The sequence below is a fragment of the Phalacrocorax aristotelis genome, chromosome 6 (assembly GCF_949628215.1).
Source record: "Phalacrocorax aristotelis chromosome 6, bGulAri2.1, whole genome shotgun sequence".
In the NCBI taxonomy this organism is placed as follows: domain Eukaryota; kingdom Metazoa; phylum Chordata; class Aves; order Suliformes; family Phalacrocoracidae; genus Phalacrocorax; species Phalacrocorax aristotelis.
The window spans coordinates 37,463,024-37,478,658 of record NC_134281.1 but is presented as its reverse complement, the minus strand read 5'-3'; the positions used below and the strand labels follow the sequence as shown (position 1 = coordinate 37,478,658).

General features: G+C 47.5%; 1 protein-coding gene across 1 annotated transcript; it reads right to left on the bottom strand.

Moving 5' to 3' along the window:
* Positions 1 to 305: 305 nt before the first annotated feature.
* LHX9 (LIM homeobox 9) lies at positions 306 to 15,367 on the bottom strand. The gene is given in 7 exon segments (XM_075097223.1): positions 306 to 3,560; positions 4,781 to 4,983; positions 10,309 to 10,664; positions 11,460 to 11,662; positions 13,390 to 13,508; positions 14,564 to 14,671; positions 14,674 to 15,367. Coding segments are annotated over 7 exon segments (1,365 nt in total). The 5' UTR covers positions 14,792 to 15,367; the 3' UTR covers positions 306 to 3,302.
* Positions 15,368 to 15,635: the final 268 nt, after the last annotated feature.

Below are 15,635 nucleotides of genomic sequence, written 5' to 3'. Positions count from 1 at the left end.
ATACCACACAATTTGTTGAAGCCTTCAGTTCTGTTAATTAGACACCATAAAATAACATATGTTTTGTTAACATTCAGGAAATGACATCAAGTCTTTTGTTTTTATTTTTTGGCTCAATAGATTTTTAAATGTATGATTATCATAACCTAATATTGTCTTTGTCTTCACTGCAGTGGATTTCCGATCAAACTTTTCCCCTTCTTTTAATACTTTAGGGAATTTTCAAACGTCGGGATGTTTGGCTGTAATGCCCCATGATTTGTTCTCCCTGAAAGAAATCATAGTGACAATTTATTAAACTACAGAGCAACCTGGCTTTTCAGGGTCTGCAATTCTATTTTGTGTTCAATATACCTAGCATTAAATCTTGATTCATTTCATAATATTATTTAGATTATATTTGTCATGCAATTACTTTAGCTGCTAGTTTTCTGGCTTTTTTAGAACTCTAAGACAGGGTTTCAATATCAAATCAGTGGGGCATTACTTTGCATGTCCAAAAAAGGGAGTCAAAAGCCTAAAATCTAAATTGCACCAGCAGTAGCATATACATTGAATATGAAGAAATTGAAAACCTAAGAAGGAACCATATTTTAAAATACTTAAAAGGCCGTGTTTCCATGTTTTATACCAATTGTTCGCAGGTACCGTAAAAGCAAAGAGACACACTGGTACGTGTAGATTTTAAATTAAAAAAAGGAAAAAAAAAAAAAACCAAACAACCCAAAATGAAACTGATGGGAAATAAAACTCCTTAGATTCAAAATGGTTTATTCACACAAATTTAATAGGATATATCACAATTGTTTGGTCCATAAATATTTAGGGGAAATAGTTTCTATACAATGCATTTATCAATAAACAAAGAAACATGGACAATTTTGCTAGACCACTTACTGTACTATAAACACGAAGCTCAATATATAAGATTATTGGATTTATCAACTATATCTGAAAGAGTGCACAACTGCTTTCTATGACATGTTTGTCCCCTCTAACAGGATACACCATAAAAAGAGTTTCAGAAATAAGAGGTAAAACAGTACAAAACTAGTGAGGTGTCAAAAGGGCTTAAAACAGTTAATTTAACAAACAACACATATATCCTGATTTTTCACAAACTTACTCCCAAGGTATATCATAAGGCACATAGTAGAACTGAGTTTTAATTAGTCTACTTAATAAAGTAGATCTCTAGTACCATATATTGTTCTGTCAAAGAACAAAATTTATAAGTATCAATATTTTTACCTGTAAAAGTGTATTAATAAAGATCTCAGCCTTACCAAGGTCGTTTGGTCTGGTTAGTGGTAAATGCCCATAAGGTAATAGAAATAGGAAAAGTCAAGATTTAATATCCGTAGAAGATGATAACCATACTTGCTAAATATATAACGGCAAACACACCTTTCTTCTATTACAGTGTTAGCATCTCTTCCATCATCTTTTTTTAAAAATAAGCTACTTTTCTGTGCTAATTTTCTAAAAACCCTGAGCAAAAATTACAATAATGCACTTTAATGTGGGCAGTGAACTGTCAATATGTAACCACACATTTATACAGCCAAAAAGGACACCTTTAAAATATATTAAATAGCCACTTTGACCACCAAAAAAGAGATTTGATGGTGTCTAAAAAGTGGGGTATATGTGCAAAGTTATTCTTAACAATCCACTAAAAGCAAGACATAGATCTTGACTGGTTTTTGTTCGTTTTTGTTTCTGAGATTCTCCACAATCTAATTGGTGTTCAACTACAATAAAAGGATACAAATGAACATTCACCACTGCCCAGACCATTCAGACTTTTAGCTTAAATAAAATTAAAAAAAAGAAAGATTGCTATTGTAAACTAAGAAATGTATTCAGATCAGCATCCACAAGGCTTCTGAGTTTATCTGCTTTAAAATTATTCACTGTCAATTAATTCCCACTTCTGTAAGGATTTCTGCGAACATTTTTTTCTTTTATACAAAGTTTAAAAAGTTAAAGTATATGTTAGAGATATTAATGAACTAAAGATTTTAAGTTCGTGTGTTAAACAAAGTGTCTGGTACAATCTCAGGAAACATCTAAAGTAAATCCAAAAGAGTAAAGAATAAATTGTAGTGAAATATTTTCCTTAAACATCTTAATAAATTATATTTTGCTTATTTCCATTTCCCTGAAAAAAAAGTATGATTTACGAAAAACTCATTTTAATAGTACACAGGCATACATCTTCTTAGATATTATTCTTGTGCTCACTAAAGTAGCTGGGCAACCTCCTGCTTGCTTTAATGGTACGGCATCAAGGCCACGTAGCAAACCCCACTTATTTTTTTTTACCTCCAAAACAGAGCTGCTGGACAGACAAAAATTAAAACCCCTCCCTATGCGATATTTCAGATCAGCAGGACTCCTCACTTGGGTTACTATTCTGCTGTTACTACTTTAATAATACCCTTGCAGGAGTGAGCTCAGTCTGGAGGTTATTTTACAGATCTTGCCTCCTTAAAGTATAGGACACAAATTTGGAGACCAACAGCCTGATCCTGCCAGCCTCACCCACATGCACTCTCATCACTGGGTCTCTCTCTCCAAGATTTCCATCCAGGCACAGCTTTCAGTGGTGGCCAAGGACATCCCAGCTGGGTGAAGAAGTAGCAGAGGAGCGTTTAGCTATCCCAGTGAGACTCCCCAGTGCTCAGGGGGGGTCAGGCTTGTGACTCATGCATTAGAAAAAAGCACTGGCGCTTGCAGTCTGACTGTTCCAATGGTTAGTTTAATTCATTTTGTATTTATTTTTCAACATTTAAAAAATATATCATACAAAACTTTTAGATGCATTATAAAAATAAAATGAAATTTGGGGTTCTTAAATGCTGTAAGTGAACATACAGTCCTGAAGCAGCATTCTTTTGGCCATAATTAAACTGATTTTTATCTGGTTATCAAGGAGGGAAAATAATTTATTTTTTTTTTAGTAGTAATTATTTTTTCCAAGGTTCTGGAAATAAGTAACATACAATTTTAAGAGGCACTTATTAGAATGATTCATAACCTTCTCTTCAGTTATTTGATGAATTTTAAAAATTTGATTACACTTTACCACAATAAATGTTCATTTATTATAGCAACATATTACTTCAAACTCATTTGCCAAGTGGCTGCAGATGCTACACATCAAGCTGTTTATTTTCCCAAATATTTTGTGGGTTTGTTATGTTAAAAAAAAAAAGGCTTGAAAATAATAAAAATAATAATTATAATAATAATAATAAAGAAGAAGAGTAAGAATTAAAAAAAAAAAAACTGAAATGTTAGAAAAGGTTCGTTAAGGTAGTTTGTGAGGGGCTCCCGGATTCGTGGCTGTCCAAGTTAGAGGTCACTGATGTCACTACAGTGATAGTGGGATTGGTCAGGTCTGTTAAAGTGGTCGCAGTGCCGGGTGGAGTGAGTGCGCCGCTGTCTGCTGAGGGCGGTGCCGGAAGTGAGGTGCCATCAGCTTTATCGACACCCCCATTCTCCTGCCGCAAAAGGTTCCTTCTGAATTTGGCTCTTGCGTTTTGAAACCAAACCTGCAAACCAATCCCAATTGATTTCTTTACCGATGCTTGTTTTGTTTTGCTTTTTTTTGTCTTTGTTCTTGCTTTTAAGTCATTTTTTGATGTTTGTTTTTGTGTGGCAAATCGACTAAGTCACTATACAGCTTCACTTCACTTCCTACTGGTGGTACTGACTCTTTCGCAGGTGGGACCCTGCATAAAAGGCCCAGCGCTACGGGCGCTCGCTGGAACGTTGCAGCCCAGTGTGCAGACCTCAGAGCAATCTTAAGAAAAATCTGCTCACTCACTCACCCAAGGAAAGCAACTTTCTTGGGGGCCATGTAGTGTATTCTTGGGTTGGGTAGGTTTCAGGTCAAGACACATGATAAAGATTGAGGCAAAGGGTGAATGAGCAGATTTTGCCAAGGCTGAAAGTTTGTCTTGATCATTTTAAAAGACTGAAGAGGAAAGGGGGTTAATTACACCATCTCTGCCATAGAGATTGTTGATATGGGTCACCTAGTCTTTCTGTTCTGTAAGATGCACTGAAAACGTTTCAGGTGACAGGTAAGACGGACAAGGTATTGCCGCTAATAGATTCTCCTTCTATCTCTATCGCTGCCCTTTTTTGGCACTCTGCATATAATGCACACCTCACTTTAACTTCACTGAGCTAGCACACACCGTATAGGGATTTTTTTAATGTAATTTGCTAGGCTGTCCTTCACAGGGAAGTGACTTTTTACTACGTAGGCCCTTAATGATACCAGTTTCCTAACGGGCATTGGAAGAGGGAGCCGGCTGGTCCTGGAGGATCGTATTGGTCAAAGCTTGCTTCCCGCATACCAGGGGATCTGCCCACTGAGGGGCCACATTAACTACTTCAGGGGAGCCCAAGGGCTTCACCCAGTGTGTATAGAACAAGCAGATTTGCTACCTGTACCCTTAATAAGGTCACCACAGAGACACTACACATCCCATGATATCTACTGGGTTGGTAGACTCTGGAGAGAGTTTCCTTATGTTGAGGATGCAACTAATTACAAATCACACTTTAGTGTTTGGCTGCCTCGGGGTGGTAGGGCATACATTAGGCACTCCTGCCATCTAATACCATACCCTCTGCACACCCACTAGGGACACACCTAGCAAAAGTATTCCTACATATATTGCGGTGGTTACACGTAAGGGAAATACTATTGACTGGCAGGGGAAGGGGAAAATTCTGTCAAGCCGGTGGTGTGGCTTCTTACCTGCAGAACTCTCTTGGTCAGGCCTGTTTTCTGGGCAAGCTGCTTGAGGTCCTTGGCATCTGGGTTGTGGTTGATAGCAAAGTAGGACTTCATGGTACGAAGCTGGTGGTGTTTGAAGGAGGTGCGCATGCGCTTTGTCTTCTGGGATGGGGGATAAGGCTGCTGGTCTCTGTCCAGGTGATCTGCCTCATTCTCATTACAACCTGTTCAATAAACAAAATGAAACAAGGAGTTGGTGGCCATGCATCATGTAGGATGAATGAATCCAGCAAAAAATGTTGAGTCACGTACTGTTTGGAAGGGAGCAAGCAAGGAAGGAAGGGCTAAGACGTTGTGAGGATACTTACAGAAGTGGTAATTAAATGAGACAAAAAAGATCCAGCAGATGACCTTTCCCTATTCTTAAAACATGCTATGTCCCTGGGGCCTGTACCTACTAAGAGCAGACTTAGAAAGTTCTCTCTCCTTTGGCATTTAATTTCAAACAAGCCTTTTCCCTGTGGTGATGGTTTTGCTTTGGGCATTCAAAGAGTCATTTGAAATCTCATTCAGATTTTGAAATCTCACTCATTGAAACACCCTTAGCTTGAGAGAAGCATAAAGGTCAAACGAGCATTTTGAATGTTCCTGAGCTTTTCCCCCAAATCACAGGCACCTATAAAAAGAGATGTACAGCAGGAAAGTTTGTTATGACAGTTCATCAAGAAAGCATAAAATCTGGAGGTTTTTCCCGATAAAATAAATACTTTTGGACCCTGCCTGGGAGTTTATATGAACTTCTCAAAGACTGTCTTCTTTACTTTAGTAAAGTTTACAGCGCTTTACAGACTGTCATCTGTAAAACATATCTAGGCTTGATTCAGTTGCTCAATCTCAACCCCAATCAGCAGTAGCTCTTAGTTGGCACTGATTTAGGATGTTTTGATAAGCAACCAACTAGTGGCTACAAACTTTAAAGGAGCTTCCTGGCTTTCCCTGATTCAGGATATTCAATGTGTCTGTGAAAGACAAATTTGTTTCAAATTACGCTTTTATGGGTGTGAATTGTACACAAGAGTTGCAGCTGTTCAGGGACCATGGCATCGTTACTTCAGGTTGGGGAAAGGAATGGCAGTATTGGAAAAAAAAAAGGTAAAAGAAACATCTATATTTTTCTTTTCAGCTTTAAAAATAAGAAAAGGTTACAAATTTTTAGGGTCTCATTTTATAAAGATAGCTCAGTCACATAGGAGAAAATTAATGGCGTCATCATAGCAGGGATATTAATTAAAGAACAGCTAATTAAAAATGTTTCAACATGTCTGTAACTAGACCAAGTTTCATTAGTTGCTCATTCGAGTGTTTGAACTGCTTTCCAATAGTTATTGGATTATTTACTAGGTCTAGTTGATCCCTAGTTCTCAAAAATAAAAATAAAAAAAAAGACGAGAGAAAGGAGAAAGAGGGAAAGCACACAATCCAGAGATGCTGATGTTGACAGTGCTAAAAACAGAGGCAAAGCAACTTGAAGCCAGGAGAAAATAAAAGCTTCTTGAAGGTGTTTTCTCTTTTGAATTGTAAGACAAGTCAACAAGAACAGATGCTGGTAAGACAACACTTTGACAGAAAATCAGGTGAATATTTAATTATAGCTAGATTTGCTTCTGGTCCTGGTAAGAAGTATATCTGTACTTTCAAACAAAGTAAGCTGACACTTCTGAAAATACCGGGAGTTGAAAGTTGCCTTAAATACAATTTCAGACCAGATTTGGATCGTATTTACTACTTGTTTTCACAAGCAATCACACTGCCTTCAGTCAAACTACGTGGGCCGTAACTTATGAGCTGACATAAATCAGAGTACCAGAATTCAGTCCTCAGGTTTTACTTCAGACGTTTGCAAGCTGTTTGTGTTGTTTTCCTTGGGTTGCTTAGGTTTGCAGCAGCAACGGGAACTTCCTCGGGCTCCTCTGTCCTGCTTACTGCCTTTGTTTCTGCGATCTACTTTTCTCGCCTGCGATCTACTTTATTTTGGCTTTTATTTTCAAGAGAAAATGGAGAGAGGGCTCCAAGCGTCCTCAGACGATCCTAGTTTGTGAAATGATTAGCTCACTCTCTATTTTACATGGGTGAAACAGCGTTATGTGGTTTGGCCACATCACAGGGCAGAGTTTTACACTCTTGCCTGGGGAACTGGGGGGAAGCAAAAAATCGGGCAAGACATCAGTGCTCACTTCTTTGCAGAGGGAATGGGGGGGGTTTCATTTTGCTTTGGAAAGAGCTAGAAGAGTTTGCTTTTTATTGCCAAGAGTTCTTCAAGTGAACTCTTCATAGTTTTTCACACACACACACACACACACATATATATAATGAAATAAAGTAAACAGCTCTTTGAGCAACAGCTGTGCAAAATATTTTCCTAGGGAAATCTTCTTCACCATCTCATTTCTATATCCTGTGGGCTGTAAGTCAACACAGTTTCCCTCGAAATACATATTAATTCTATGATATAAGAGGTAATATAGAGAAAGCCTTGAATGTTTTAAGTACTTTTGAATAGTTTCTTCCATTTTTCACATTAATTCCAGACAGCTCGCAACTATGAATGGCTTTTACCTCATAACATTTTGAGTTATTTATTGTTGTGTTTTCACTTTACAACCGAGGAGCTGAGAAACAGAAATTAAACTACTAAACAAAACACAGGATAGAAAAGCTGTTGTAGACTCGGCAGCAGAATCTGATTTTCCATTCTGGCCCTGCACTCAGCTCCCCTGAAACAAAATGAGCCCACAAATCTGAGCCAGGTACGGCCGGACCGCTTGCGAGCACACATATGTTTACATTCAGCTCGCTGAAGTTGTTAGCTTAATTAGAGTTTCGTTCCTAAAGGTCGGATTCGTTTTCCATAATGGCTTGCCGCATCGGTGTGGACTCCCCGGGTACGGCTGTTCCGGCAGGGTACCGCCTTGGACCTTAAGTTCGTGGTTCTCACCAAAGAAGCGACTGACGAGCAAACTTTTGCCACCGCTCAGAAGTTGCCTGCTCCGAGGCGGAGCGCCGCCAGCCGCCTGCGGTGCGCTTGGTGTGACTGATGCCGGGTCAGGGCTGCGCCCCCACCCCTCGGGGCTCCTCTCCGACCCGGGGGGGGCCGCGGGGGGACGGGACGGGACGAGACGGGACGGGGAACCGCGCCGCTCCGCGCCCGCAGCCCTCCGGCCCCCGGCCAAGGAGGGAGGGATGGAGGAGGGAAGGAAGGAGGGATGGAGGGGGCAGCCCGTACCGCGGCCCACGCCCGGGCAAAGGCCTGCAGGGGGAGGGGGGGCCTGGGGGCCGTGCTCCAGGTCCTGCCCGCGTCCCTCTTCCCCCTCGGAAGGCGGCAGTCATGTAGCCAGCATTTAATTTTCTGTGCACTGGTTGCCCTTTGTCAATGATTACGTGCAAGAGCAGTTACTGAATCACAGGGCAGGGAACGAAAAGTGCATGTAGGAAAGCGGCTGCCAATTGAGATTTTTTTTTCTTTCGAGAAGCGATTTCATTTACTGCAACTCATTTCGTAACTGTTAGAGGTTCATTTTCCTCCCTCTGGATCGGGAGCGCAGTGGGTCAGTGGGCTGGAGTCGTTTGCACGGGATGCACGGTTTGGCTGCAAACTATTTTCTCGAGACCATGTGTCAACCCCGAGCATTGCTAGATAATAATTTAAAAAAAAAAATCACGGCCCTAACAGATCAAAACATCGCAGCCGTTTAGACTGAGTCCCAGGCATCAGATTAGAGCGGCTTCCCCCCACCCACACCCCGTTGCCCGGAGGATTCTGTGAGATCTCGGTGAAGCGAGCTGGATTTTCATAACAGGTAGTGCTTTTTAATCTCATTTGGGGTCAGTGGCACACCTCATATGCCCCGTTGTTGCAAAGAAGGAGAGTTTTAAGACTAGCACACAAAAACTACGACGGCGTTGGCAGATAAGGTCTCTCGAGTCCTGACCTGAAGTTTAAGGGGTGTTGTATCATATCCACAACTTTTCGTCTTTTCCTGCTTTCTGGTCCTAATTCTAACGATAAATAGTCCCTAGCAACGTTTCCGCTGAGGGACCCGGGGCGGTCGGGCGCTGGCGTGCGGCTCGGAGGTCGCCCGGAGCGGGCGCAGCCCCGCCAACCCGCCCTCCGGGGCCGGCGCCCAGGGAATCCTGGCTGCGCTACAGGTTCCCTTTTCTTTAGCAGCTTTCAGGATTGATTGGAAACCGCTCCGTAGCCAGGGATTCCAATGTCATCTTCAATTAACAAGGAACAATTAGCGCAGTGATTACCCTGGCTCCAAGGTCTACGCATCAGAGGAGATGAAATAGCCTTGCACAGCACCCCGGTTCCCAGCTAAAGCCCGTCTCACCAGCAGCCCCAGAGGAGGTGCCGGGGAGGGATGGGGGGTGCCGGGGGTGGGGGCTGCTTATGGACCTCAGTGGCGGCGAGCTGAACCTGGGCGGAGGGGAGAGGGCTCCGGGCCGAAAGCCGTGCACTTCTGTCGCCTTGCGTTTGTTGGAAGGGGAGGCCCTGACCCTGCTCCCCCGCGGGGTTCGCAGCGCTCCGCCGCTGCCCACGCCGGGGCCGGAGCCCCCCGCTTGCCAGGGAAACACCTGGCACCGCTCTTACTTCCCAGACCCTTCTTCCCTCCTTACCGTCCATGGTGAGCTTAAGTTTCGCTAAAATAATTTTCGGACTTGGTAGCTGGTTAATTCGGATTTACCCTCGCTGCTTTCGTCTTCCGTCTAATGAAGTGCCGCTTAAACTGCTTGATCATATGGGAAACCCCTTCACCTCTGGCCCCTAACAGCGTGTGTTCAGGCACGGTTTGGGGACTCAAGCGACTGGAGTTAGGGAAGAAATTTAACACGGGGCAACACTTGTTCCTTTCCTACCGTTGAAAGAGCAGAAACCATTCCTCTTAATTACATTTGTTAGGGCTTAGTTACAGGCAACAACGTTTATTCGTTGGCCTCTTGTACAGTTTGATCGTTTATGTGCCAGTAAACCAGGATTATTTAGCCTGAAGAATTAATTACTGTAAACTGAGTATCTATATTAAGTAATGTGCATACTGCACTGGCACTGTAGGAGCTGTATGCTATAACTTTTTTTTTTTCTGATCTGTTTGGTCACTTCTAATTTGAGGTCTAACTGGTGAAGTGCTTTTTGCTAATAAAGTACTTTTTGCTAATAATGGTAGCAGTATCGCTGAGGTTCCTATAGAGAAAGCAAACTGTGGTTTTGGGGTTGGATTTTTTCCCCTTTTCCTGGTTTGTTTTTTTTTTTTTTCCTTGTCTTTACCCTGGGAAGTGTCTAAGTTTGGGTGTTTGACATTAATAGGCAAAGACAGCCTTTGAGGAGGGCTGCTGTTCGCTTTCCTGCAAAGGCTCCAACCCTCAGAGAGCTGTTTGTTTGATTTTCCAATGGTTAAGCAAGATTTGGCCTGGCTGAGTTACTCACGCACTGCCTAGCTGAGGGGAAGCCCGAGAACGCTCTTTTCGGAGGCTCGGCGTGCGTTTCCCACCTGAGTTGTAGTTGACGATGTCCACTCCTAGGGCAGGGCTCTTTCGTTTCCTGGGCCTCCCCTTCTGGACTGTGCCTGTGCCGTTGAAGTAAGGCAGGGCCAGCCCTCCGCTCTTGGCTGCCAGCTCGGTGTAGCTCAGCTGAGGGGGATATTCTCCTTGCAAAAGGGACTCGAAGTGGGCCCTGCAGTAAACCAGGTTGTCCTTCATGCCAAAGTGATCGCCTGTGGTCAGAGTCTTGTTGCAGGTGGTGCAGGTGAAGCAGCTCAGGTGATAAACCGACTCCCTGGCTCTCATGACCATTTCAGAGGCTGAGATCCCAAGGTGGCAGCGGGCACATCTCTGCACGGAGAACCTTCTGAAGGAAACAGAAAAGTGGGCATCAACCAGAAAGGCAAAGGCAGCCGTCCCCCCGGGCCAGGGTCCCTGTCCCCGCCAGGGTCGCGCCCTCCCGGCCCCAGACGGCCCGTGCTGCCGGCCGCGCCCCCGGCCCGCCTGCTGTCGGTGCCCGGCTTGTCGGGAGCACCGGCCCCGGGGTCCCCGGGGTAAAGGCCTTGAACTTTCTGCCAAGATGCCCTGTTCGCCGAGGACTTTCGCAGAGGCCCTCCCGCCGCCCCTGGGGAAGGGCGGACGGGGTTGGGGGGAGGGGGGGGTGTCGGTCCCCTCTCCCCTGGCGTTCGTGTAAAGGCGGGAAGGGCCGCAGGGAGATGAACCCCGGGAAAGCCGAGCCGCAGGGGTACTCGGGGCCCGCTGCCGGGGCTCGGCCGCCCCCCTACCCCGGCGGGAGAGCCCGGGGCCGGGCTGGGGGCGGCGGGATCCTGGGCTCCGCCGCCCCGGGGCCCGCGGCCAAACCGGCGAGCTGCGGGCAGAGGGAAGCCTTTGCGGGGCCTACCGCTGGTGTTTACGGAGGGAACCCCGCAGAGCAGCGGGGACCGGGGGTCTGCCGTGCCCTTTGCCAGCCTGGGCACCGGCAGGTGTGCCCGGCCGGCTCTTCAACGGGCGAGACTTTTCGGAGGGGACGCGTTTGCAGGATCAAGGAGCCGCTGACTGAGAAAAGCTAACTTTGAAAGCCCGTGAGAAGAACAGAGAGTTTCGGTTCATAATGCCTGGTGAGGGGGTGTGCTTTTGAACCCATGGGGACTGATTGCTGTACCTGTAGTAATCCTCCTTGCAGTAAATACTGCCGTCCTTGGCAAAGCAGGTGAGTTCTGACTCCAAAGCCAGTTTACATTCACAGCACTTAAGACACCTGAGGTGCCATTGTTTGTCAACAGCCAGCAGGTAGTATCTGTCTGAGATCTTCCCTCCACAACCAGCACACAAAGCAGGCTTCTCGGGGCTCATTGGGGGCATGTTCTGCAAAACAACCACACCGCAAGGGGATGAGACGGGGAGAGAAAGACGGGCGGGCCAGGCTGGGGCCGGGGTCCTGCGCGGGGCCCGGGGCTTGCACAAAGAGACTGCTCGCCGGGACCCAACTCTGCTCCGGCGGGAAGTTTGAGAGGGAACCGGGACCGTCCCCGCTAGGAAAGTATTTACCGCCGTTCAGCGCTCGTGTTTATCCCATTAAGCCTCTCCTAACGATCTAATGTTATTTCAATATGTGAAGGCAACTGATTAGGCCCCAGTAAGAAAAGCAGAGCCCATTCTTTTCTGAGGTCCCGAAGCTGAAGTCTGTAGCTTCCCCGCTACTTGGGCGTTTTAACCTTAGAGCGCTCCACCAGAACGGCATTTTAAAGTAGGACAATACATGTTTGCTGCACCAAAAATGCACGGCTAGAGGGTGCAGGCTTGCACCGATTTTCCGCTGAATTTTCACCCTTGCTTAAACCAGCCGAAACCCCGTCTCTAAAGAAAACCAGGCCATTTAAACACAAGTAAGAGAAAGGGGACAGGTGAAGGGTGTAAAGAGGAGCGAGCGCGAACGCTCACCGCCCCGGCCGGGGACGGAAAGGTGGCGCAGGCTGGTTGCAGCTAAAGCTAGCATCTTTTTGTCAGCAAACTTGTGCAAGTTCCCATTAAGCTGCTCCCCACGAGGAGTGTCGCTCGGGACAAAGGGAGACGGAGGGACGACGGAGACAAAAGCTCTGCCTTGAAACTTGGGGCAGCGTTTGCTGACAAACTAACAGGGGAGAAAAATTCCGAACATCTTGTTCTAAAGCCGCAACTGTTTTACAGTGGCAACGCCGCATTCGTTTTCCAACCTGAAGTTGCATCCCTCGAACACCCCCCCCTCTTTTTATTTTTTTTTCAGCAACTGAAAAGGCGAGTTGAATTTACATTGCAAATCCTCATTTAACAAAGCGGGAGTTTATTTAAGAGAAGGGGGGAAGGACCCTATGGCTCAGAGCCTTAAAGCAGTTTTCCAGGCCGTTACTTTGTGTGCAGAGCCTTGTGCGCGCCCGGCGGAAGCCCTACAAGTTGGAGAGAGAGAGATCTCGCTTTGCACAAAACGCAGCGTGAGGCTCGGTTTCTCCGCCATCCGTTAGTACATTTACGAAGACTTTGGTCCTTTGACTAATAAAAGCGGAGATGTTACTGCTAAGCCAAGCCCTCGGCGGGCATAACGTTCAGAGGGAGCGGGGCCTCTTTGTATCGATCCCACGCTTCAGACCAAACATGGTTACGAAAAGTGAGCGGTCGCGGTTTGCGATTTGATTTAGGAGGTGCCAGAAGTGCATTAAAAAAAAAAAAAAAAAGTGAAGTACTTTTACCCAGCGCTCAGAAACTCCAGCCGCAGCCTGCTCGGACGGGGCAGGGCGGCCGCGGAGAGCCGAGCAGGGGCAAAGGGCTGCTTCGCTTTAAGGACTGAAACCCCGTCCTTGCTACCGTTTAAAGCATTTTCCGCAGGGAGCACACGCGACGGCACCGAGCAGGCAAAGGTGTGACTGAGCCTGGCCAGCTCCGCACCCGGCATTCGGGATGGTTTGCAGGGAGCCTCGGGAGGGTCCCTGCAAGCCAGGGGCGGCAGGGAAGGGGCAGGGGGAAGCAGCGTCTTTCTCTTCCCCAAAGCCAGGCTCTGTCCCGATGCGGGTCCGTGCTTGCATGGATCCCGTTTCAAAGAGTGCCAGCTCCTTTCTTACCGTTTCTCGGCCGTTCATCTGTCCCCCTTTGGCCAGGCGGGACTCGGTCTTGGATCGCCTCTCCATCTCCTCCATGATTCCTTGGATATGGCCTCCGGAGATCCCGTGGAAAAGCATGGCTGGGGGACGGAAAGGACAAGTATTTTCTTCTGCTCTGCACCCCACTATTTCCATATACAGACCCCAGAGTCCTTAGATCATCCAAAATGTTTACACCGAGGCGCACAGCGCAGGGAGGGAGGTTGCAATAGGAGCTTCTCTTTGCACAAGCACCGAGGGCTTCCTGAAGATGTGCGGAAAAACAAACAAGGGGGAGAAAATGTAATAGTAATTAATTTTAAAAATAAAATAATAAAAACGAGCTAAAGGATCTGTTACTGTTCTGGAGAGCCGGGGCTCCTGACCGGAGAGACTTGGACCGGGGGCAGTAGAATCGGAGGGGAAAGGATATAGTTTTGAATACAAAGAAAGCAAAAAGAAGTGCTATTTTCAGCAGTCCCTGGTTGCTTTAAAGTTCCCAGTGCCTGTAGGTTGGATTTGGGACTGCTGCTTTCCGGAGCTCTGTCCAATTTGTTAAGAGACTAAAGCCAGCCCATTTTTGATAATTTAGTAGGAGGAGTTCTCTCCCTTGAGCTGCCACTGATTTTTATTCAGACAACAAAGACCTGTCATACTCCTCTCAACCCCTAGTGATGGGCAAGCAGTGACAAACATCACGGTCGGGGCTGTGGGTGGGGTGGGGTTTATTACCTCCCCCAAACACGGAGTCCCGGGAGTTGGCGGCAGCGGGGCCCGGCGAGGGGCAGGGTGGCCCGGGGGCCTCGCTCCGCTCCGCACGGGGGACGCTCCGTCCCGCCGCCCCCCGAGCCGGCACAGCCGCGGGAAGGGGAGAGGGAGGAGAAGCGCCCGCGTGGGGCAGCCGCGGCGGGACGGAGCGGCCGGACCGAGCCCCGCGCCCCGCTCCCCGGGCGGACCGAGCGCTTACCGGGGCTCTCCCCGCCCCGCCGCCGCGCCCGCCCCACGGCACCCCCGCCCCTTCCCGCCGTTGGACCCCCGGCACTCGCCGCGGGTGCGAGCGGCGAGTGTGTGCAGGGGGCCGGAGCGATGCGTTCCTTCCCGGCTAATCTCTCTCCCCCTGCTCCCCCTCCCCTCCTTTTCCCTTTTTCCTACTTACTTTCCACACCGCTCTTCCTTGCCTTTCCCTGGAACAGCTGCCGGCTGTTTCCTGACACCTCGATCCCTACTGAAGGATCTTCCTGGCGGCAGTTCTGCGCTCCCCGTCCCTGGGGGACGCTCCACACCGAACCCGAGGGCGACTAGTGAAAGAAGTACCCCAGCCCCCACTTCCTCTCCAAAGCATCCCGGAGACATCCTCAGGGGCTCCTCGAGTCACCTCTTCCATGTAACCCAAGATTCAGGCAGCCAGTTTCCTCCCTTCTCTTTCCCCCTAAGTAGCTAAAATTAATGTTATTTGCAGATTGAATGTTGCTACATTCCTCCGAGTGCCAGAATACAGCTCATAAACCAAAATTTCACACAAAGATGAAGTCAATCAAGTGAAATAAGCCGGGATTTTTTTTTTTTTTCTGTTGGCACACTAGACCCCGGACAGCAGGGCTGCTATTTACTGTAAGTAATGTAATTAGCCCTTTTGGATGGAAATCAATGTGTTGTATGTCTGTGTGTGTTTTAATAAGAGAGTAATAGCTATAAAGCCGACGAGACTCAAAGGGGTGAGGGAATCTCCCTTAAAACGGGTAGATCCCTCCACAAGCAGTGGTCTCCTGCAGAGAATTCCCGGTCTAGGGAACTAACAAAAAAAAAAAAGGCAGAAAAAAAAAATCGGGGGGTGGGAAGGAGGGAGAGAGAGGCTTTCCTTGGAGAAAACAAGTCAATTAGCACAACAAGCCATCAGGAAAAAATAAACAAGGTGATTCAATCGGGGATACGGAGCTGTTTGCTCGGGATCCCCCCCCCCTTCCCGCCGTGGTGCCCCGGCTACTCCGGGACACGGGCGAAGTTACTTCCCCCGGCCCCCCGATCCCGGCGGGGGAGCGGGAGCACCGGGCCGGCCCCGCCGCGGGGACGGCGGCTTTGCGGAGCGCCAGGAGGGCGGGAGGCGGCGCGGAGGCCCGGGCGTCGCCCCTCTGCGGGGGCTGTGCTCCCGCACACCCTGCCCCGCCAGGTGCCACGGGCGGGCGCCTACCGGGCGGGGGCGGTTGCCACGCTTGCTGTCGACAGAGGTG